Below are 21,924 nucleotides of genomic sequence, written 5' to 3' on the forward strand. Positions count from 1 at the left end.
CCCTGAGAGTCTCACATTCATGCTGATCCTGCATAGACGGTGAGGGAGCGGAATGGGCTAAAATGAAGAAGGGGTGACCCCGACTGTGTCGGCACCGCAACCCAGGCGGAGAACTGGGCAGCTGGGGTAGGTGAGCCGGCCAAGGCCCTGAGCCCCAGGAATCTCCCACACTGACAATTCAGAGAACAACTCCTTAGAGAACAGGCTCCTTGGCCCAGCCCAGACCTGTGCCATTAGGACTGGGGTGCCAGCCAGTGCTGCTTTTTGTGGTCTTGAGAGAGGACCGTACCATGCCCCTTTCCAGGTTTCAGCCCCTCTCATCCCAGGGATGTGACGTTGTGGGACAGAATGAATCAACTCTCATACACTCTGGTACCCACAGCCATGGGCAGTGCGATGGGGCGTGGGAGTGCCACCTTTCTTGAGGTCCCCGGGCAGCTGAGCACTGTTCCAGTTGAGTTTTCAGGGCCAGACACGAAGCCCCTGGAGCTCAGGTGCCCTCCTCGCCAAGTGCTTACCTGCCCCGGCGTGATTCCACCCTGCTGCCACCTCCCCTGGTGTAATTTACCCCCGTGCTGGGTTCTGCCCCCAGCCCCAGACCAGGCAGTCACAAAGTCCTTGGCTGCCTTAACCAGGTGATATTGCTTGCCCCGATCCACAGCTTGGGGTGAAAACACCAAGTGCAGAGTGACTTTAATATGACCTTTCTCGCCTCCCTCTTTTGCTTTACAATGAAAAGCTCTGGAACCTTCTCTGGAGATCTCTCTTCTGCATAGTCGGATCCCCGAAGTGACACTGTCGCTGGGACCGGTGTGAGGGTCTCCTGGGGTATATGTCTCGGGCACTTGGCCTCAGAGGAGGGAGCGACTGGGGTCTCCCCAAGGACGCTGGTTGAGGGGCCTGTCCAGCACTGGAGGAGTTAATGTGGGAGCGCGTAAGCGAAGGGGAAAAAGTTGGAGTTGACACTTAAAGGGGGGCGGGGGGGCGGGGGAGCGAGCCCCGCTGACTCCTGATTGGTTTTACATTTCATCCAAATTTTTTTTCTCTCCTCTCTCGCTCCCTCTTTTCAGTTTCTCTCTCTGATCCCAGGGGAGGGGAAACGGGAATAGTGAGAGATCAAAAATAAACCTCTTATGTCAAAGCCGGGAAGGAAGTATAAATACGAAGGGCTCGGCAGCCCACTCTGTGCTTCCCGGGGTGGGGAGAAGGCAGGGGCGGAGGACGCGCACGCTGCCGGGGCGCCAGTTGCTCGCGATCGGCTGGGCGGGAGGGCGCGGGAGCAGCGGCAGCGCCGCCAGCCGGAGGGGCCGCCCGGGAACCGCCGCCGCCAGGCGCCCACGGGCCACGCGGCCGGCCAACCGCCCGAGCTCCTGCCCGCGGGGACAGCGGCCGGGCCGCCAGCACCTGCCCGCGCCGGGCCCGCTTCCTCCATCGCCCGCGCCGCAGCCGCAGCCCCCATGCCCCGCGCCGCCCCCCGGTGGCCGCCGCTCATGCTGCTGCTGCTGCTGCCGCTGCTGCCGCCGCCGCCGCCGCCGCCGCTCGCCCGCGGCGCCCCGGCCAGGCCTGGAGGCGGGGGGCCGGCCTCGGCGCTGGTGGTGCCCACGCGGTTGCCGGGCGGCGCGGGCGAGCTCGCGCTCCACCTGTCCGCCTTCGGCCGCGACTTCGAGCTGCGCCTGGCGCCCGACGCCAGCTTCCTGGCGCCCGAGTTCAAGGTCGAGCGCCTCGGGGGCTCCGGCGGGGCGGCCGGGGGCGAGCAAGAGCTGCGCAGCTGCTTCTTCTCGGGCACGGTGAACGGGGAGCCCGAGTCGCTGGCGGCCGTCAGCCTGTGCCGCGGGCTGAGCGGCTCCTTCCTGCTGGACGGCGAGGAGTTCACCATCCAGCCTCAGGGCGCGGGGGGCTCCTTGCACCAGCCGCACCGCCTGCAGCGCTGGGGGCCCGGGCGCGCAGCCGCCGCCCAAGCCCAGCCCTTGCCGGGAGCGCCCGAGTGGGAGGCGGAGAAGGGAGAGGGTCGGAGGCAGGAGGACGACGAGCAGGGCAAAGACGAGGAGGCGGAAGGCGCCAGCGAGCCGCCGCCGACCCTGGGAGCCACGAGTAGGACCAAGCGGTTTGTGTCTGAGGCTCGCTTCGTGGAAACGCTGCTGGTGGCCGATGCGTCCATGGCTGCTTTCTACGGAGCCGACCTGCAGGTAGGACTCGCTGTGCCCGGAGACGCCGGTCACCTCCCAGAGTCTCCAAATTCTTCCCTTTCCGTCCCGCTGAGAAAACCCTTCCCGTTCCTCACCCCAGACAAGGTTCTTTCCTTTCTGAGAAAGCCCAGTAACTCCTTTCCTGACCCCTGACACCTGGGCTACCTCCAGCTCCTCCCATGCGTCCCTTCCAACTTAGAGGGCGGGTCCTGGGCTTCCTCCTCCCTGCTCACCCCCCTCCCTCACATCCTGAACTGAAAGTGGGTTTTAAAGCCCCCCCCCCACGCCCCAGACACCTGCCCCTCCCAACAGACATGATAAGTGAACATCTGGGGAGAACCTCCACCCCACCCCCACCTCTCCGCCCTCTGCTGTCTCCAGACCTGGGAGGCTCCCAGGGAGAGGCAGCTGGGATGGAAAGATTCCCTTTGCCTACAGAACTGAGGCTGCCATAAGTAAAAGACATTGTTTGCAGGGAGTTGAACCTGGAAAGGGGCTGCCCAACTTCTGTGTGCCCAGCTGGTTCTGATCAGGGGCACGGACACCTTGCCAACCTGGCACTCAGCCCTGGCAGAACTTGGCAGTGCCGGCATCAGCACAACAAGGGAGGGGAACAGAATTTCTGCCTGGGGGCTCAGCCCGGGAAACTGAAGCTTTAGTGGAAAAGGGAAGGAGAAGGGGGTGGGGATCTGAACTCCTCTGGTGAATGTTCCTGGTGGAGCCAGAACTATCCTTGGTCCGCCCGAGCTGCTCTCCGCCCAGACACAGCTCTCTACGGAGCTGGGACAGGAAAGCTGATTCCAGGGGACAGCTCCTGTAGCCAGGCCATTTCCCACTAGATTCCAGGACGGTGCAGAAACAGCAGGAGGTGTGTGTGTCACCCTACACCCCAACACCTCGTGAAGTGGAAGGGTTCCAGGAGAGGCTGCGCTTTCTCCTCCCTGGGGGAGCGCAGAACCAGAGACGTGCGCGGTGGAGAAGAACTGACCTGCCCGGCGGTCACAGTTTCCTGAAAAAGGCACCTTGGCCGCTGCTGCAGCTCAGTTGCTGCCTTTTCGGTGATGGCAGTCTTGGCTGGGACCCTATTCTAGGCTCAGCCTGTGCCCAGCTGTTGCGGGCACCTAGTGCTTCGGCATTCCCTGTGCAGCATAGTCTAGACGAGGTGCAGCCGGCCCTCCAGCTTCTCGCCCCAGCTTTCTCACTCTGCAGTCACTGGGAAATGCATTCTAGATGGAAGGGTGGGAAGAGCTGGCCGCTCCCCTGGCTGCTGCCGGGCCGTTAAAGCCCCGCAGGCTCCGTGTGCGCTGTCCCGGTATTCAGTCCTCCCAGAGCACGGGGAGGCGGCTTGGAGCCGTCAGTGCGGTCCGCCCCCGGGACTGTGGGTCTGCACTGACTGAGTATCTGCTTCCCTGCCTTCCATGAGAGCAGGGGGAGGTACCAGCCGCCTTCCCTGACTCCTTTCCGCAAGCAAGTCCTCCAGAGGGCGGCAGGGCGGTGGGCTTCTCCCGTCTCGGGTGAGGATGGCTGTTCCAGCGACCAGGGGCTCCATCAGAAAGCACATTCACCGCAAACCCAGAGCTGAGGGGCTCAGCCCCTCCCACGCACGACTCCTTTCTGACGGCTGCCTGAGAACCAGGAGGTAGGAAAGCCAACAAGAACACAGAGCAGCAGCAGAAAGAGAAATTTGCCTTTCTGTCTTCAGAGCCAGAATGTCCTCCCTGACGTTTTCCTACCATCTCACTCTGAGCTCAGCGCCCAGACACTTCAGATGCTGTGTGTTTGCCTCCAGCACACACTCGGCAGCTCCGGAGGTCAGAGCCATCTGAAAGCAGACGTGATTGCTGCCGCCAGGGCTCCCAAGCCACGGAAGCCAGGGGCTGGGCTGGGTTCTGCCCAGGTCTGCTGCACCAGACAAGTTGACTTGCTCTTTGCAGAGCCACCCAGGAGCACTTCCACCCTCGTATGACCCCTGGCTGGGTGACGCAGAGCACGCTTGCCCCCTCTGCTCCGCCTGCACACACACAGGTTTCTGGACCACACAGACTGGCACCTCTGCAGCAGCCGGCTCCCTCGGGCCCGGAGAGCGCGTCGCAATAGGCATCGGGCACCTTGAAGACTGAGGTCCTCTCCCTGGGCGGGCGGGGGGCTCCCTCTCTCCTTGGGGCCAGCCCTGCCGCCTCCACCTCGGTCTCATCACGTCACTGCCTGCACCCTGCTGTCGCCGCGCTGGGGTGGGGCAGGGGCCGAGACACAGCTGTCTCTGTGACTGGCCCCTGGCCCTCTGCTCCGACCGCTCACAGGCTATGGAGATGCCACAGAGCAGACCTGAACTTCTCAGCTCCATTGCCTGGGCTTCCTGGCTCGGCCAAGACAGGAGCGGATGTCAAGGGCCGGTTCCCCACGACCTTGCCTGCCCAGACCCACCTCCCCACATGGAGCCTAGTTCTTTACAAGTAACTCTCCGAGGGGCCTCCTGGAGACTACATTCATACGGACGGAAAAAGCTTCGGGGTGTCCCGGCAGCGGGGGTGTGTAAGGAGGGTGAAGAGCGCCTTCCCCTCACCTGTGAAGCGGGGCGCCTGCACTAGGTAATCGATTCTAGCCCAAACGTCGACGAGGCTGCTTCGTGGTGAGCCTTCTGGAAAGTTCAGCACCACGTGGAGAAGCCGCCCGCTGAGTGTGCTCAGTCTGCACCTGGGCGGAAGTGCCTGTGAAGGGGCAGAGGAAGAAAGGCCAGCTCTCCAGCACCCGAGGGCGGTGCCGCCTCCTGAGCACCTGGAGGGTGTGAGGCCCTGGCTCCCCCGACATCATCCACGCCGTGGGACTGGGTCACTGAACCCAGCAGCCCAAAGACGTCCAGCCGCAGTGGGAGGCCCGGTCCTGAGAAGGACCCGCCTTCGAGGCCAAGAGAAAGAATCATCCGCGCGCAAGGCTGGTCTCACTGCTAAGCGACAGGGGAGTCTTCCAGACTCTGTACACTTGAGTTCAGTCAGTCCCTTGACAGGAGGGGCCCCGTCTCCCACCTTCTTCTCTGGTTTCAGAGTTAAGGAGCTCAGACAAAGGGGGTGTCCTGAAAGGAGGGACCACCTCGGAAGAGACCGTTAACTCTGTCTGCATCCGGCCACAGCTAATTGTTCCCTGGATGAAACTGGAGCGGGAGAGGGGCGCGTGGGGACCGTGCTGCGCCCCAGGGTTGGTCTGGGGAGCTGTCCTTCCAGGGCAGCGGCTGCAGGCTGAGCTTCTGAACTCGCTGCTGAGCAGGGAGGGCCCCCAGAGGAGGAGTCCCAAGATTCAGGCTACTCGCAGGTGGTTTCCGGGAAGGGCCAAGTCACAGCCATTTCGTCTCCCCTTGCCCTTGCCCCGTGGGGAAATGTCTCCCCCGCCAGCCCTAATACCCGAAGTGGCCAAGTACCCCGGCTTGCCCAGCACAGCCTCCATCTAGGCCTGTTCGTTCTGGCATCATTATTAATAGTCTCATCTTTCACTCTGAAAAGTGTCCTGTTTTGGATAATAACAGAAACAGACACATGCCCGAGTCTCCACAGGCCACGTAATGTGCATGTGATGTATGTTCCCCCACTGGCAGAAGACCAAGTCTTCTCCATCCCTTCGGTCTGCTGCCGTCAGAGGGATGGCCTCTATGAAGTACTTCCCAAAGAGAAGGCCCTAGTATTCAACGGTCTTTGATTCGCCACTTCCCCCTCCCCCCCGAGGGGGGCGGCGGGGGGAGTTGGGCAGAGACAACATCAGGGGCACCCTGGCTGGCTGGCTGGCATGCTTTGTCCGGGCTGTGCTGCAGTTTTCCTTGCAGCAGCAAAGAGGGTGGCAGTCAGTGCCGTGAGGAAGAGCACAGACTTTGACAGGAAATAGACGTGAGTGGCCTTGAGCGAGTCACCCATTCCTCTGTACCTCGATTTCCTCACCAGCCTGACAGGCACAGCTATACCAACGTCCTGGCAGTGTCTGGAGGAGACGGTAAAACACTGAAGGCACCTGACCCAGAGCCTGGCACGTCGTAGGTGCGCGGCGAAGCGTGGCTGGCGCTAGAGCTGCCTCGGGTGACGCATTTGTCAGGGCAGGGGGGCAGGGCAGTCCCACGCCGTCAGAGCCAGCCAGCGCTGTGCCAGCTGTGCTGTCGCACGCAGCCCAGGACCTGCCTCTCAGCCTCTGCTCTGCCTGGACTGTGTCCACTGGGCCCCTTGTGGTGCTGAAAACTGCGTGCTTCGGCGACGTGGCCTTGCCCCTCGCTGCTTGGAGGACGAGGACGGAGGAAGGACATCTGTGCAGGACCTTGTCTTTTCTCCATCTCTTCTTTCCTCTCCCTTTGCTTCTCCCTCCTCCCCAGCAGTCTCAGGCCCCAGAGAGATGCCAGAAGGGAGAGTGATGGCCCCGTTGCGGAGGCCGCAGAGTTTCCACGTTACCACCCCTCCTCTCCCTGCCTCTCCCAGGCGTGCTGCGAGGAGAGCGCTGGGCCCACAGCGTCAGGGATGACGCTCTGAAGAGAAGTAGTTGCTGGAAGTGTGTTTGGCCCGGGCCCAGCCTTCGCCAGACTCCCGCCATAGCTGGCCCTGGCTGCACGGGGGGTGGGGGTGGGGGGAGCTCCGGGGAAGGAATCTCCTTGTTTGTGTCTCAGAGAATCAGAGGGCTATGTCCCAGCCTAGCTGGCGGAGTGTCTTTTCGCTCCTCCAGGTCCTGGGGGCGCCAATGGAGAAGGAGGCCCCCTGAAAAGTGCCCACCTTTCCCTAAGGAGACCCAAGGGCAGGAGATCCCCGGGCCATTCCAGAATCGGGTTGTGTGACCACCCCGGCCCGCCTGGCCCTGGGCTCTGACCTACCCGACCTGGCTGTAGGGAGGTTGTCTGCTGGGGGCCCTGCTGCAGCCCGCAGCCCGCACCCACGTAGTGCACAGGGAGGTATAAATCGACAGGGCGCGGTAGAGCAAGCGAGCTAACCTTCTCCTTGACTGGCTCCTGGGCCCATTCTCTGTGGGACTGGAAGTCAGGCCTGCCCTTTTGGACCAGGAAATGGACCGAGAAGCGGGGGCTCACAGACTCACGGCCGCCCACCCGCCCAGGCCCAGTGGCCCTTCCCCCAGGGCGCTGTCAGATGCACAGGGAGCCGGGCCACCGTTCCTCAGAGGAGCTGATGGTGGCAGGGCATCCCGTCCCCAAGTGCAGTGAGGCAAGACAGAAGGGGAGGTGAGCCAGACCAGGACTGGGGACTTGAACAGAAACTCTGGCGCACACAGTCCTGGCAGCCCTCTTGCGATGGGAATTATCTTCTGAGAAAGCAGCCAGAAGGACCGTCAAATGTCCTCCCGCCTAACCCACCTCCTGGAAGGGAAATGGCTCTCAAGCCAGCTCGGCCCCCCAGTTGTTACTCGGTGTCGGGAGAAGATGCCGTGAGCTGCCTGAACTCAAGCAAGGAGACTCCAAGAACCTCGGTGTCGGGATGCGCGCCCGTGCCGGCCTTTGTGCAGCAGTTTGTACGTGTGCACCTCTGGTTTTCGTCGGGGACGCGCCCATCACATGGCCTCTGCTAGTCTGACCAGGCAGCTTGGGAACCAGACCCTTCAGAGACCTTAGGTCTCCAGTTCCTTATTCTGAGCCTTCGGGGCATCTCTCATCTTCACACCTTCTTTGTAAGACATCAGCTCCCCAGTTATGAGATTGTGAAGGTGGGACTGAAAGGAAGGCCTTCTGTGAGGAGAGTTTCAGGTTGTCTCGGAAGAAGTTCCCGGAGTTGGCCCCTGGTCCTTCCTGGGGTAGGAGGCCCCGGACGCAGCAGAGGCCTGGAGGAAGTAGGCCCCAGCAAAAGCTGTGCTCCTCAGCCCACGCCCCCAGTTGCATACTGATGTAATTGCTTGTTTCCCTCAGGAATCCGACTCCAGGGGCTGGTGCCAAGTTTCAGCTTTGCTGATAAGATGTTTACATCAGCCTAAACATAGCTGGAGTGCTTGACACACTAAGTAACCTGCCAACCCCTGTTTGCAGGGCTTAACTTACAAAATATCTGGCTGGTCGCCTGCGAGGTGAACAGACAGATCCCATTCACAAACAGTGGGATTCGTCTGGAACTCCCACACATGGCCTCCGCCCATGGAATGTCTGTCTCTAGCCTTTCACCCTCCTTTCCTTCCTTCTTCTCCCACCTTCCAGAACACAGGAGGGAAGAAAGAGAGGCCACAGGAGGTGGTGCCCTAGGGAGCAGGGAGGAGGCTGGCTGGAGGCCTGAAGGCCTGTATGCCTCTGCGCCATTCGTCTCCTGTTCTGCAAAGTCATCCAAGAGGACTCCTTTCTGGAGGCCCTGGAGGCAGAAGAGTGAGCCCCATCTGGCCTCCCCCAAAGCCTTGGGAGCAGTTGGCAGCCCAGGGTTGGGGCAGAGGCCAAGCACCGATGTCAACTCCTTCAGCTGGCCTTGGTGGGACCAGAAGCAGTGGGAGGCTGAGCGCCTGGGTCTCAGCGACCCACCCGATTCTCTCCCACCCCAGGCAGAGGGGAATAAACCCTCTGGGCTGTCCAGGCAGAAGCCAGGAGGCCAAGCCCTGGGAGACTTACTGAGAAGAGTGTAGACCTCAGAGACAGACACGCTTGGGCTGGCACTCCGGCTTTAAGAGCTGCGCGGCTGTAGGCAAGTTATTTAACTTGCGAGAACTTCCACTTCCTCGTTCGTGAAATGGGGATGACAATCTCTACTTCCCAGAGTTTCTGTGAGCATTTAATGAGGTGACACGTGTACCATCTGCAGAGGAGCTATTGTTAGGAGTGGTCATCAGAGCAAAGTTTTCCCATCCTGAAGAGTAGGGGTTGCCCCAGCAGACATCAGGAAAATTCTCGACGGATTTTAACCTTGAGCACTCAGATAATTGCTTCTGGGCTGAGGGTGGAGAGGGGATGCGTGGCTGGCAGGGAGACGGTTGGTGTCAGGGTTAAGGTAGAATAACCAGTGCAGTCCACTAGAAGAACTTTCTGTGATGATGGAAATGTTCTGTCTGCTCAGTCCGATGCAGTAGCCACGAGCCATTCACAGCCATTGGTGCTCGTGAAATGTGGCCAGTGTGGCAGAGGAGCTAGGATTTTAATTTTATTGAATTTTAATGGATTTAGATGTCCGTGGCCACATGTGGCTGGTCAGGATGTTAAACACTTAAGCTTTGGAGCCAGGTGTTCTGGGTTCACACGCTGGTTGACACACTAGCTCTGGGACCTTGGGCCACCTACTGAGCCGTGAACTTCTTATATGTACAGTGAAGGGAAGTGATGCCAGGGCCTCGGGGGTTCTGGGAGCCTTCACCGAGGTGCTGTGTACCGATGCCCAGCACACAGGGGGCATCACTCGGCGTGATGGCAGGGGCGGGCGGCGGCCAGGAGATTTACCCCTCCCTCTGCACTCCTCCTTCCTGCAGAACCACATCCTGACGCTGATGTCTGTGGCGGCCCACATCTACAAGCACCCCAGCATCAGGAACTCCATCAACCTGATGGTGGTGAAGGTGCTGATCGTGGAGGATGAGAGATGGGGCCCCGAGGTGTCCGACAACGGCGGGCTGACGCTGCGCAACTTCTGCCGCTGGCAGCGGCGCTTCAACCAGCCCAGCGATCGGCACCCCGAGCACTTCGACACGGCCATCCTGCTCACCAGACAGGTCCGTGGGCCGCTGGGAACCGGGGGCGGGGTGGGAGGGCGCGCCGAGGGGGCCACGGCCGCCCAGACACGGGGACCGGTCCCCTGCTGGCCCCAGCTAGACACCAGGAGCCTCATGCGTGGACAAGAAGGGGGAGGTCACGAGGACACGTATGAGGTATTTGCGAGGGAAGGAGAGGAATTCGTGGGGGCTCTGCTCCAGAACTTTGTGAGCAGCTGTCTGCTGAGGTCATAACAAGAGGAAACGGGCTCAAACTGCCCGGAGAGCAATGTGGAGCTGGAACTAAGACAGGAGGTCCAGCTGCCGTGGGGGTTAAAGGCGGTGGAGGTAACCAGGGGGTCCCCTCAAGATTTCCCCAATGGCAGGAGGCCTGCCCATCTCCCTGGTGTGGTTTAAACAGATGGCTTCCTGAAGGCCAGCAAGTGTGATCACGTGTGGAGACCCTGCTCACCCCCCAGGCCTCACGCACAACCCCAAGGCGAGTGCTGCATTTTTTAGCCCCACTTTACAGCTGGGGAAAGCGAGGCACAGAGCTGCCACCCCGTGGCAGCGCCCGCAGTCAGGCCCCGGCCACCTCGCTGTGGGGTCCACACCCTTAACCACCGCCAGGCTATCCCACCTCCCGGGACGAGCTTTCCGAGTGTCTGGCAGCCCAAGGACACGCCGACACAGAAGGAGAAACGGCCTTTGGGGAGAAATAGGGATTTGACTTAAAACGTGTCCTGCGTCTCCGGAGGCGCAGGAATGGGAAGCGTTTCCATCCTGTGTCTGTCCTCACGTCCCGCTTTCTCCGCGAGCAGAACTTCTGCGGGAAGGAGGGCTTGTGTGACACCCTGGGCGTGGCGGACATTGGCACCATCTGTGACCCCAGCAAGAGCTGCTCCGTGATCGAGGACGAGGGCCTGCAGGCGGCCTACACTCTGGCCCACGAGCTCGGTAAGGCTCGCCACGCCAGAGGCCTGGGCTGCTGGACCGGGTGGGAGGACCGGCCCTCCCGAGTCCAGCCAGCGAGGCCCCCCCAGGACCCTGCCGCCTCTCGGGGCCACCCCTCCTTGTTCCGGCAGGGTGACTCTGCCCTCGTGCTCTCTCCACCCCCACCCTGAGCACGGGGCCATCCTCGGAGGTCACCAGGGAAATGCCAGCGCTCGGGTAGAGCCGTGGGGCCGCATCCCGGCTAAGCAGTCAGGGTTCTGGAAGGTCAGCTAGCGAATGACTGAGACAAGTGTGAATCCGCACAGGCCCCGGCAGAAAATAAAGGAACCCCGGTGTTCCTGGAGCTCTGAGCCAGCTTCCTGGGAGAGGAGAGGCAGGCGGGGTGGGCCGGGAAGAGTCTTTGAGGAATGAGTGCAGTGCCGTGGTGGTCCCTCGAGGCGCTGGCGCCGCGTAGGCCTTCAGAGGCCCTCTGCCCCCTGGGCGGACGGCTGAGGGCAGTGGCGACGCTGGGTGGACCGCGGGTCTCGTCCTCCCCAGGGCACGTCCTCAGCATGCCCCACGACGACTCCAAGCCCTGTGCTCGGCTCTTCGGGCCCCTGGGCAAGCACCACATGATGGCGCCCCTCTTCGTCCACCTGAACAAGACGCTGCCCTGGTCCCCCTGCAGCGCCATGTACCTCACGGAGCTCCTGGACGGCGGGCACGGTAGGTCCCCCAGCCTCCTCCCCGGCCAGCGGCCGGCACCTGCAGCGCAGACGTCTCGGCCTGGGAGAGACTCAGGAGCTGTGTCCCCGCCACCCCGCCGGGCTCAGTGTTCTGACCACTCCACAGAGCACGCCCTTCCGTGGCCCAGCTTCCAGCAGTCCCTTTAGATTAACCCACAGAGCAGGCGGAAGGAATCTGAGAAGGTCTGTCTGGAGGAGGTGGGTTCGAACAGAGCTCGAAGGAACGGAAGAATTTTTGTCGTGCAGAGGGGAGAAGGGAGCTTCTGGCTGGAGCGATAGATCACAGAGGTAGCGTGCAAATGGCAGAGAGGCAGGAAGCGCCCCGTGAGGGCAAGGAGTGGGGCGAGGTGCTTGGTGAAGACAGCCTGACTTGTTGAGTAAAGCAGTGAAAACACAACTGGTTCTTGATTCTTGATACAAAAATAATAGATTGTCCAACATCAATACTTTGGCTTTATTTCTCCTGGTCTGGTTTTCAAGAGTCCATTTAGGGGCTTCCCTGGTGGCGCAGTGGTTGGGAGTCCGCCTGCCGATGCAGGGGACACGGGTTTGTGCCCCGGTCCGGGAGGATCCCACGTGCCGCGGAGCGGCTGGGCCCGTGAGCCATGGCCGCTGGGCCTGAGCGTCCGAAGCCTGTGCTCCGCAACAGGAGAGGCCCGTGTACCACAAAAAAAAATTTTTTAAAAAGAGTCCATTTACATCCGCAATTATACTGTGACCTAGGTTAGTGTTACGCTTAGCTGGCCTGCCCTCGGTAAACACTGAATGCGTGTAAGATGTTCTGGATACCAAAAGAAACGCAACCCTTAAAACAAAACTTGCTACTGATAGTCAAAACTTGGAGGAGCTTCTGTGGGTGACTGAGTGCTGACAGTTTGTAGGCGGAGGTCAAGCAGGCCTCGAGTGTGATGGGGGGGGACCCCTCCTTCCTATTTCTCTGCTTCCTCCACAGGAGACTGTCTCCTGGACGCCCCTACCTCGGCCCTGCCTCTGCCCACAGGCCTCCCAGGCCGCAGGGCCCTCTACGAGCTGGACCAACAGTGCAAGCAGATCTTTGGGCTGGGCTTCCGCCACTGCCCCAACACCTCTGCTCAGGACATCTGTGCCCAGCTCTGGTGCCACATGGATGGCGCCGAGCCCCTTTGCCACACGAAGAACGGCAGCCTGCCCTGGGCGGACGGGACGCCTTGCGGGCCCGGGAGCCTCTGCTTGGATGGCAGCTGCCTGCCTGAGGAGGAAGTAGAGAAGCCCAAGGTGAGGGCCGGCCACTGGGAGTGCAGGACAGGGACGGGGAGGGCTGTTTCCAAGGAGGAAACCACACCTGAGAGCCATGAACTAAGAGACTCTGGGCCTAGGGGCAACTATGAGGAAAATCACTCACCTTTGGACAAAGCAAAGCGTATTTATCCAAAGCCGAGAGGAGCTGTTCAGGACTGATGGATGACGTCAGCAGGGCTCCGGGCATTTGGGGGACTCCGCCTGTGGGGCTGCCGCGGAGTCGACTTGAAGGCCTGTGAGGCTTGGTGCTAGGTGTGGAACGCTCCAGCGCAAGAGCAGTCGTGGGCACGCAACAGACAGAAGCCGTTATGAATTCTGTTATAAACAGGTAGCGTGACAGCAGAGGAGGGACATCCAATCGAGAATGAGGGGAAGGTATTCACATCCTACCCGTGGCGGAGCCGAGTGCATAGCTAGGGGTCAGGAGAGTGAGAGTAATTGTGGGAACTCCTTGCTCGAGGAGGAGGGAAGGAGGAATCAGAGTCACCTCTGACCAGGCAGAGAAAACCTGGCAGAGTAACCTCGCACGGAAAGGCAAAAAGGCAATGCCAGGGAGAGTTTTTGAATGATTTGCTTCTCTGCCCTCTGCTCTTAATACATCCGAACTGGGAGGCCGATCACATTTCTCGGCGAGTCACTGAGCCATCTGTGAAACAGCATCCACCGGGTTCGCAGCCTGGGCCCGGCCCAGCTCTGAGTCACCAGGGTGGCCTGTGCGCTCACCCTCCGCAGGGCTGTCCTCGGGGGTGCTGCCGTTGCACTGAGGCCCAGGAGCCCGCGTGGGTGGGGAAACCACATGCTTCTTCTAAGCCTGAGCCGGGACGGGATCCACGGATTCATTCTCAGCCCCCTCCCAGCCCACACCCCGACACTGAGCTTCTCCCAGCCCTGTCCTATAGCGTGCGCTTCACACGTTCCTGAGGGGAGAGGCAGGGAGGGAGCCCATCCAACCTTTCCCAGCACCACAGCCAAGCCCAGTACAGGGAAAGGTGGCCAGAAAACGATCACGGGATGATGCTTGTCACCTATTGTTAAGGGGAAAAGACAGATCATAAAATACTGTATATATATATATATATATATATGTATATGACAGAATCATATCTGTGTAAAATAAGACCTGGCACCTTCATGATTCTATAGTCAGAGCAAAGGTACAAAAGGATATTGATGAAAATCACGTCAATCGTTTCATCTGGGCAGTGGTATTTTGTAAGCGTTACTTTCTTTTTTACACCTGTATTTTTCATTTTTTATACGAGCACGTATGACTTCTGCAACTTTTTAAAAATTATTTTCATTTCGAAACCTTAACGAACCCACCCAAGGCAATGCCTTGCCCTCAGGGTCAGTTGTAAAGTTGGAAGCCACTCTAGTTTATTTCCCAGCACCATCCTACCCCTGGACCTGGCAGCCGGCAGACTCGTGGCCACACCTCCTAGAGCTTAGTCCTTTAGATCAGAACGTAACCGCCTCAGCACGGGTGGCATCTGGGCTGCATGCGTCCCGGCTGTGGGAGGCTCTCGTGCTCGTGGCTGGATGTTTAGCGGCGCCCTGCCCGCCACCCGCTCGAGGCCAGCAGCCTACGCCCTGCCCAGCTGGGACAACCGCAGGGTCTCCGAACACTGCCACGTGTCCCAGCCGATGGACAGCTGCTGCGTTAGACCCAACCTTATTCCCGTAAAAGTGTTTCACTCAGCAACTCCTGTTGAGCACCTTACAAAGGGCAAGGCACTGTTGTTGACACCAGGGGGCCGGCCGCGAGCAAGGCCAGCACAGACTGCGATCGGGGAGCCGCGGCTGCACGGGCCACACAGCCGCTGCACAGGTGAATCAGGCAGTTTACCGAACCGCGTGCGCCAGGACGGGCGCAACTAGGTGAGGAGGTCACACCAAGAGCCGAGGCCTCCTGCCCTCTGCTCCCCACTCAGCGCAGCCTTGTGTGTTGCAGGCCGTGGTGGATGGAGGCTGGTCCCCCTGGGGACCCTGGGGAGAATGTTCACGGACCTGCGGAGGAGGAGTACAGTTTTCACACCGCGAGTGCGAGGACCCCGAGCCTCAGAACGGAGGGAGATACTGCCTGGGTCGGAGAGCCAAGTACCAATCGTGCCACACGGAGGAGTGCCCCCCTGATGGTAATCGCCACACCGGCCAGAGCAGCTGCTGGGTTGCCTGCAGCAGATCCCCAGAGGACTGCGGGGGTCTCCCGGGCGCAGAGCTTTCCTGGGTGCAGACATAAATGGTTTAGAGCAGCCCGTGGCGACCCGGGACCGCTCTCCCTGTCCGGGGAGAGCCTGGCAAAGTCGAGGAGAGACACTGCCCTGGTCTTCCAAGATGCGGAGATGGAGGGCGTCACTCCCAACCAAACTTACTCATTAGAGCTGGGGGAGGGCTTTGCAGAGGGGCGGGCGTCTAGGATAACGTCTGAACCCTCGTCTGTATGCAGAATGGAGGCGTTTTCCAAAGCTAGGGTCAGAGTCAAACCTCCAATATCTTTCCAGCCAACATCCAGCTCAGGGTGGAGGGAAGATTTCTGCATCTGACCCTAGCGCACATTCCCCCTGAGAAGAGTTGCCCGTCTCCCCTTGGAGCGTGGTAACTGCCTGGTGGCCCCTTCTTGGGAAGCAGCCCCACCTCTGCCTCTCCTGGGAACGTCCTCCCCAGTGCCTGCTACAAAGCCCACACATTACCACAGGGGCAGCAGACGGTGTGAGAGCAAACCACTGCGGGTCTTTTCCCCACCATCCCATCCGTGCAGCCCCAGGAAGTATTGGCAGGCAGCAAACGACAAGCAGAGAGACGCATCCAGGCGCAGAGGCGCACTGGCATCGGAATGGTGTCTCATGAGGGAATCTGGAGGCTCTGCAGTTTTGCAAGATGAGGAACATCAGTAACGGCACGAAGCTCTAGAAACCCTGCCCTGGAGCCGTGAGGGTCTGCCTGGCACACGGGTGAAGCGTTCCCGGGGGAATGAGAGGGAGAGAAAGGGGAGGGGGATGAATATAGGCGTGAGGCAGACACGGAGCCTAGGCGGTACCAGGATTTCAGGTGCACCGGGACCAGCCATCTCAGTCAGTGAGTGTTTCGGTGCCTCTTGTGTGGCTAGAACTGGAATAGGTGTTATAATGACATAAGAAGCATGTTCTCTGTCCTCAGGGAACGTGCAGATCTTGTCAGAGATCCAAACCCCTTTTACAGAGCAATTAAAGGTCAGTCTGTGAGGCACAGACCCCAGACCGACAAGGAATCCAGAGCGAGGAGAGGCCTGGCCTGGCCGGAAGCTTCTTGGGGAGCCAGGGCTGAGCGGGGCCCGGAGGGCTGAGACGGTGATGAAGTGCAGGAGGACGCGCTGCGATGGGGGCTAGGGTCCCCCCCAAGGCACAGCTGGGCAGAGTGGGCCAGCGTTTCCAGGCCAGCCAAGGGTGCGTAAAAGCTAAGATAGCCTCAGGAGGCTCTCTGTGCTGGCTGTCCCATCAGGTCACCGGGGAAGCTTTTCCAAACACAGAGGCCCAGACGCCTCAGGTGTCCTGACTCAGAATCTCAGGAGGAGTGCACGGCCACCTGGGATTTGAAGCTCCTCAGACCATGCAGATGTGCAGCTGGCGTGGAGAACCTCGGTAGTAAGAGCGGGTTTAACTTCAGGATTGTGGAAGGGAAAAACCCAGGTCTTAATTCAGACAGATTGTTCTGGAGGCAGCCTGCAGCAGGACGGGAGAGGAAGCAGGCTGTGTGTCGGAGGCTGGGCACCAAGTCTCACAGGAAACCACAGGCCTTGGCTTGCGAGCAGTGGACCGAGATGCTGACAGTGGGAAGGAGACATTTAAGATCACAGATCGTCCTGAGTAGAGTGCAGGACTTAATGACAGGTTGGAAATAGTGGATGTGGATGCACAAATATTCAGAAGATACCAGGGTTCCGGTCTCAGGCTGGAACGTGGTAGCATCACCAAATGAAAATCCAGCCAGTTCTTCATATGCAGAAACCATATGGAGTTGGGCCTCGCTGAGCTGGAGGTAATTGCAGCATCTACAAATGGAGCTCCCCCGGAGAGACCCAGAATTACAGCAAGTGGGGTGGAGAGGCGAGGTCAGAACTAGAGACGTAGATCTGGGAGCCTTCAGCCACATGTCCACGGAGGTCAGGATAAATCACGATCAGTAGAGGCCCAAAAACATAACTCCACGTGTCATTCCGTGGTTCCCCCGTCCCCACCTAAATTTATCCATCTGTAAAGCAGAATTAATATTCTCCCCAAACGGGAAGATATTTTCCCCAGAAAGCCCAGCTGAGGCTGGCTGCTCCTTTCCTTGCCCCGTGAGTCAGGCCTTAGGTCGGTGTCTAGGAAAGTTGGGCCCAGGTGACACTGGACCTGTGTCCTCGGGTTGGGTCAAGTCCGGGAGGAAGAAGGGTGCCCGGAATCTCGGCATTTCTCCCGTGGGGTCCTCCCTGCTTCAGCTCAGCCTGTTAGCTCCATGCCCTCTCGCCCTCATTTCAGGGAAAAGCTTCAGGGAGCAGCAGTGTGAGAAGTACAATGCCTACAATTACACGGACGTGGATGGGAACCTGCTGCAGTGGGTCCCCAAGTACGCAGGGGTGTCCCCCCGGGACCGCTGCAAGCTGTTCTGCCGAGCCCGGGGGCGGAGTGAGTTCAAAGTGTTCGAAGCCAAGGTGAGGATCCTTCTGGAACTCAGGTGCACAGGTGGGGAGGAAGGCCCCCTGGCCTGAGCCCAGGAGTGGGCGGCGTCAGTGCTCACTGGGCCCTCTGACCGCCCCCTCCCTCCCCCACTGCAGGTGATCGACGGCACCCTGTGCGGGCCCGAGACTCTGGCCATCTGTGTCCGTGGCCAGTGTGTCAAGGCTGGCTGTGACCACGTGGTGGACTCGCCTAGGAAGCTGGACAAATGCGGCGTGTGCGGCGGCAAAGGCAACTCGTGCAGGAAGGTGTCCGGTTCCCTCAACCCCTCCAGGTGGGTCTCTCCGGAAGTTCTGTCCCTGGCTGCGCGAGCGGACCGGGCTTTGGAGGCACAGGGGCCTAAGTGTGCACTGTGGCTGCCACTCCATCCCCGTGCAGCACTGAGCTTCAGTTTCTTCATAAAACGCGGCATCCTCTCTATCTCAGAGTCACTGTGGCGAGGCACGAGATGGGCAGAGCGCTTGGCCCGGGGTCTGGCCCGCAGAGATGACGGCTCTCAGGGCAGCCAGAGGCCACATGGATAGGGATGTATCTTCTATGAGTCAACTGGCAGTAGAGCTACACTGAGTAACCGGGACCTTTGCCAGAAAGCAGCTCTTCCAGGCCTGCTGTGGGAAGGACATTTCACCCTAATCTGGCGGGCCCTGCCCTTTCTGCAGGTGCATCTTCAGAAACGGGGGCCCACAGGGGGTCTTGGCAGCCTCGGGGCTTCACGGACCTGAGAACTCCAGACGCTTTCTCACACCTTAAAGCCACACGTTCATAAAGCTCCTATATCTGTTCAAGTGCTTTCACTTCTGCGGGCTCGACGGATTCCTAAAATAAGTCTATGGGGGCCAAGACCGTTACTCCCCTTTTACGGACGAGGAAACTAAGGCACAAAGAGATTACATGACTCTTCCAGGGTCACAGTGGTAGGTCATGGCGGCCAGAGGTGAGCCTAGGTTTGTCCATTCCCGGGCGGTTTTTTCCTGTCCCACACACACTTCCCGGGGAGGAAGGGCTAGGGCCTGCGGCCACACTGCACCCCTAGCCGGCTCCCTCACTCTCTCTCCTCTCATCAGCCTCAGAAAACAGAATCCGCCTGTTTGGCAGACAACTCAGGAGTCTTTTCAAATTTAAACTCAAAGGATATAGGAAAAAGAAGCATGGGGTGTGGAACAGTCAGACATTGAGTCCCTTCCCAGAGCTCTCTCAGGCATTAGGCGTGGGGCCTGGGGTCCTTTCTCAGCTGCCCAGTGGGCGCGAGGCAAGGACAGCAAAGAGCAGCGTGCCTGTGCTCCTCAATCCTCCTCACTCCCCTCCCAGCCTACGAAGCCAAATACTTCCACCCCAAAAGAGAAGAATAAGAATTAAGGCTGGGCTTCCCCGGTGGCGCAGTGGTTGAGAGTCCGCCTGCCGATGCAGGGGACACGGGTTCGTGCCCCGGTCCGGGAAGATCCCACATGCCACGGAGCGGCTGGGCCCGTGAGCCATGGCCGCTGAGCCTGCGCGTCCGGAGCCTGTGCTCCGCAACGGGAGAGGCCACAACAGTGAGAGGCCCGCATACCGCAAAAAAAAAAAAAAAAAAAGAATTAAGGTTTCTGCATCCCACATAAAGCCCCAGACCCACGATAAAGTTGAAACATTTTCCCCCAAACAGCATCCCAGCACCCCAGACAGCCCCGCTCATGGTGCTGGGCACGCCCAGAAGAAGGCTCCTCAGAGCAGGCTGTGTTGCCCTGCGCCCTGCCCTAGAGCCACGATAACCAAATACCGGCAGCTGATGGACTCTAGGAGGTGGCGTGAGGCGTCCGTCTGGTCAGCTTCTGGAATCGCTGTGTGGATCAGATTTTCCCACATTGGGTGTGAGCTCTGGGATGAAAGTGGCCAAGCAAAGTTTACACCAGTGCAAGGAGCTGCACGTGCCTGAGATCTCTTTTCAGCCAAGAGCCCAGGTTTGGCAGCAACGGCTCAGCGTTCACCCCCTCTAGGCTGCCTTCCCCTCTGTGCCATTGTCGAGATCTAAACTCCAAACATTTGAGATAGAGCTCCCAGGCCAAGCAAAAGTCCCGGTGTACCAAGTGTTCCTGTCGGCCTCCGCAGCTAATTTACTGGGCACATTGGGGCGACTACTTCCTTATTTGCTTGCAGACTTTTGTCTGCCCACCCCCAGTCCCTGCATGCTGACTTCCTGAGTACCGGGCTGGGGAGCCACGGGTCCTAAAGGTGTCTTCCTGTCATAGTTATGGCTACAATGACATCGTCACCATCCCAGCCGGCGCCACTAACATCGACGTGAAACAGCGGAGCCACCCAGGGATCCAGAACGACGGCAACTACCTGGCCTTGAAGACCGCCGACGGGCAGTACCTGCTCAATGGAAACCTGGCCATCTCCGCCGTGGAACAGGACATCCTGGTGAAGGGCACCATCCTCAAGTACAGCGGCTCCATCACCTCCCTGGAGCGGCTGCAGAGCTTCTGGCCGCTGCCTGAGCCCCTGACCGTGCAGCTCCTGACAGCCCCTGGGGAGCTCTTTCCCCCCAAAGTCAAGTATACCTTCTTTGTCCCTAACGACGTGAACTTCAGCATACAGAGCAGCAAAGAGAGAGCGACGACCAACGTCATCCAGCCCCTGCTCAACGCGCAGTGGGTCCTGGGAGACTGGTCTGAGTGCTCCAGCAGCTGCGGGGCCGGCTGGCAGCGGCGGGCGGTGGAGTGCCGCGACCCCGGAGGCCAGGCCTCCACCACCTGCGACGAGGCTCTGAAGCCTGAGGATGCCAAGCCGTGCGGAAGCCAGCCGTGCGCCCCGTGATCCGGCGGGCGGGCCAGGCTTATGCTCATGGACTCGGGGCCCGGGGTGCAGACCAGGGTCACGCTACGGTGACCCCACGTCTGGGGGTGGCGTGGCCTGCCTACCCAGGCCCCCCACTGCTGCAGCTGGGCATGAATCCATGGGGGGAGGAGAGGAGAGGAGACAGACCACAGATGCTAATGTCTACTATCTAGTGGGTTGGACCTTGCTTGGGTTCAAGTAGAGGGCATAGGTTAAAAGGTAAAGAGTGCTCTCACGGACCCAAAAAGAAGACTCGGTCAGCCTGTTTGCAAAGGACTAACAAAGTTAAACGAAAAAAGTTATTTCTACTTGGTTCCCTCGTTAAATAATCTACCTCAGAGGGGAAAAAATTAGTCAAAGAGAGATGTGGGGTAGGGGTGGATGGTGAGTGTCAAAGCAAGCACTGTGGCTGCACCCCGAACTCTCTTCAGAAATGACCAGGAGTGTCTTCAGTATTAAACCCATCGCCTGGAGGGCTGCGAGCCACAGGATTGTGGAGGCTCCCACCTGCAGGGCTGGGTCCATTTCAAGTATTTATGCAAATGTGTCTCTGAACTAAAGTGTGATCTTGCGCCAGTGGAGTGGTCTGATCTGGTTCGGTATTTCTTCGGAAAGAGCGGGGGACCCAGGGCCCGAGGACAGAGGCTAAAACTAGGTCGGCTCACCTTGAGCACAGCCAGGGAGGCTGGCACCTTGCCTGCACCTCTGGGGCCTCCCCCGAGTTCTCACGTCTGCTGAATCCAGGTCATTCAGGCAAGTCTTTATCTGCATGATCTAGACCAGTGGTTCTCAAACTTCAGTGGGCATTAGGGTCATCTAAAGGGCTGCTTGAAACACAGATGGCTGCGCCTCACCCCAGAGTTTCCGATTCAGCGGATCAGGGCCTGAGAATCCGCATTTCTAACAGGTTCCCAGGTGACGTGGAGGCTGCTAGTTTGGGGACCGCACTTTGAGAACCACTGCTCTAGTGGAAACTTCCAGCTCTGAGGTAACACAACGTTATTCTCGAGAAAGCCCATGCCACGCCACTCTGCATATGTCCTCATCCTCACATGTACACACTGACCAGGCAGAGATACAAGATCCTCCTCGCATCTGAGGAATGCTGCACCTGTTTCCAAGTAACATCATCCCAATGACCTCAGCTCCTTCTCTCCACGCCAAATGTCATTCCCAGCTCACAACTCTTTTGACCCAGGCGAGTTGCAACTGTCCCAATCAGCCCTTTTACATAGCCTGACCTTCCCCACTTAGCCACCTGAAACCTGCCTGAGAGCCTCCCAAACCCCATCTTCCCTCCATGTCACCTCATCTCTTCCTGGTCAGATGAAGCCCCCAGCTCGACTTCCATATGGTCTGGTGTAGAGGGAGCTCAGTCCTTGGTCATAGTGGGCGAAAAGGAACAGACGACATCAAGAAATGACATTCTAGGGAAAAGGAGGAAAATATCTAAATTTGCATCGTCCCTTTTCCTGTCACCATTGACCCCACCCCCCTTGTCCTTCCCTTTAGCTTTCTCTCAAGACCCCTTCAAGTAAAAAGTGGCCTGGGCAGAGAGGATGCTACACGGAGCCCTTGTGTAAATGAGGAAAAGGTGCCCACTGGGAGGACTCGGGCCGTTGGGACACAGGCAGGGCAAACAGGCAG

At 59.4% G+C, this 21,924-nt stretch overlaps 1 protein-coding gene across 1 annotated transcript; it reads left to right on the plus strand.

The window, feature by feature from the left end:
* Nucleotides 1-1,133: 1,133 nt before the first annotated feature.
* On the plus strand, nt 1,134-20,709 carry ADAMTS8 (ADAM metallopeptidase with thrombospondin type 1 motif 8; the record flags this gene model as incomplete). Its single annotated transcript, XM_082660310.1, is given in 11 exon segments — nt 1,134-1,277; nt 1,280-1,363; nt 1,365-2,186; nt 9,591-9,830; nt 10,631-10,766; nt 11,301-11,468; nt 12,441-12,742; nt 14,718-14,901; nt 17,263-17,435; nt 17,559-17,734; nt 19,686-20,709. Coding segments are annotated over 11 exon segments (3,000 nt in total). The 3' UTR covers nt 20,257-20,709.
* Nucleotides 20,710-21,924: the final 1,215 nt, after the last annotated feature.

The sequence above is a fragment of the Grampus griseus genome, assembly GCF_964374135.1.
Source record: "Grampus griseus genome assembly, chromosome: 8".
Taxonomy (NCBI): Eukaryota; Metazoa; Chordata; class Mammalia; order Artiodactyla; family Delphinidae; genus Grampus; species Grampus griseus.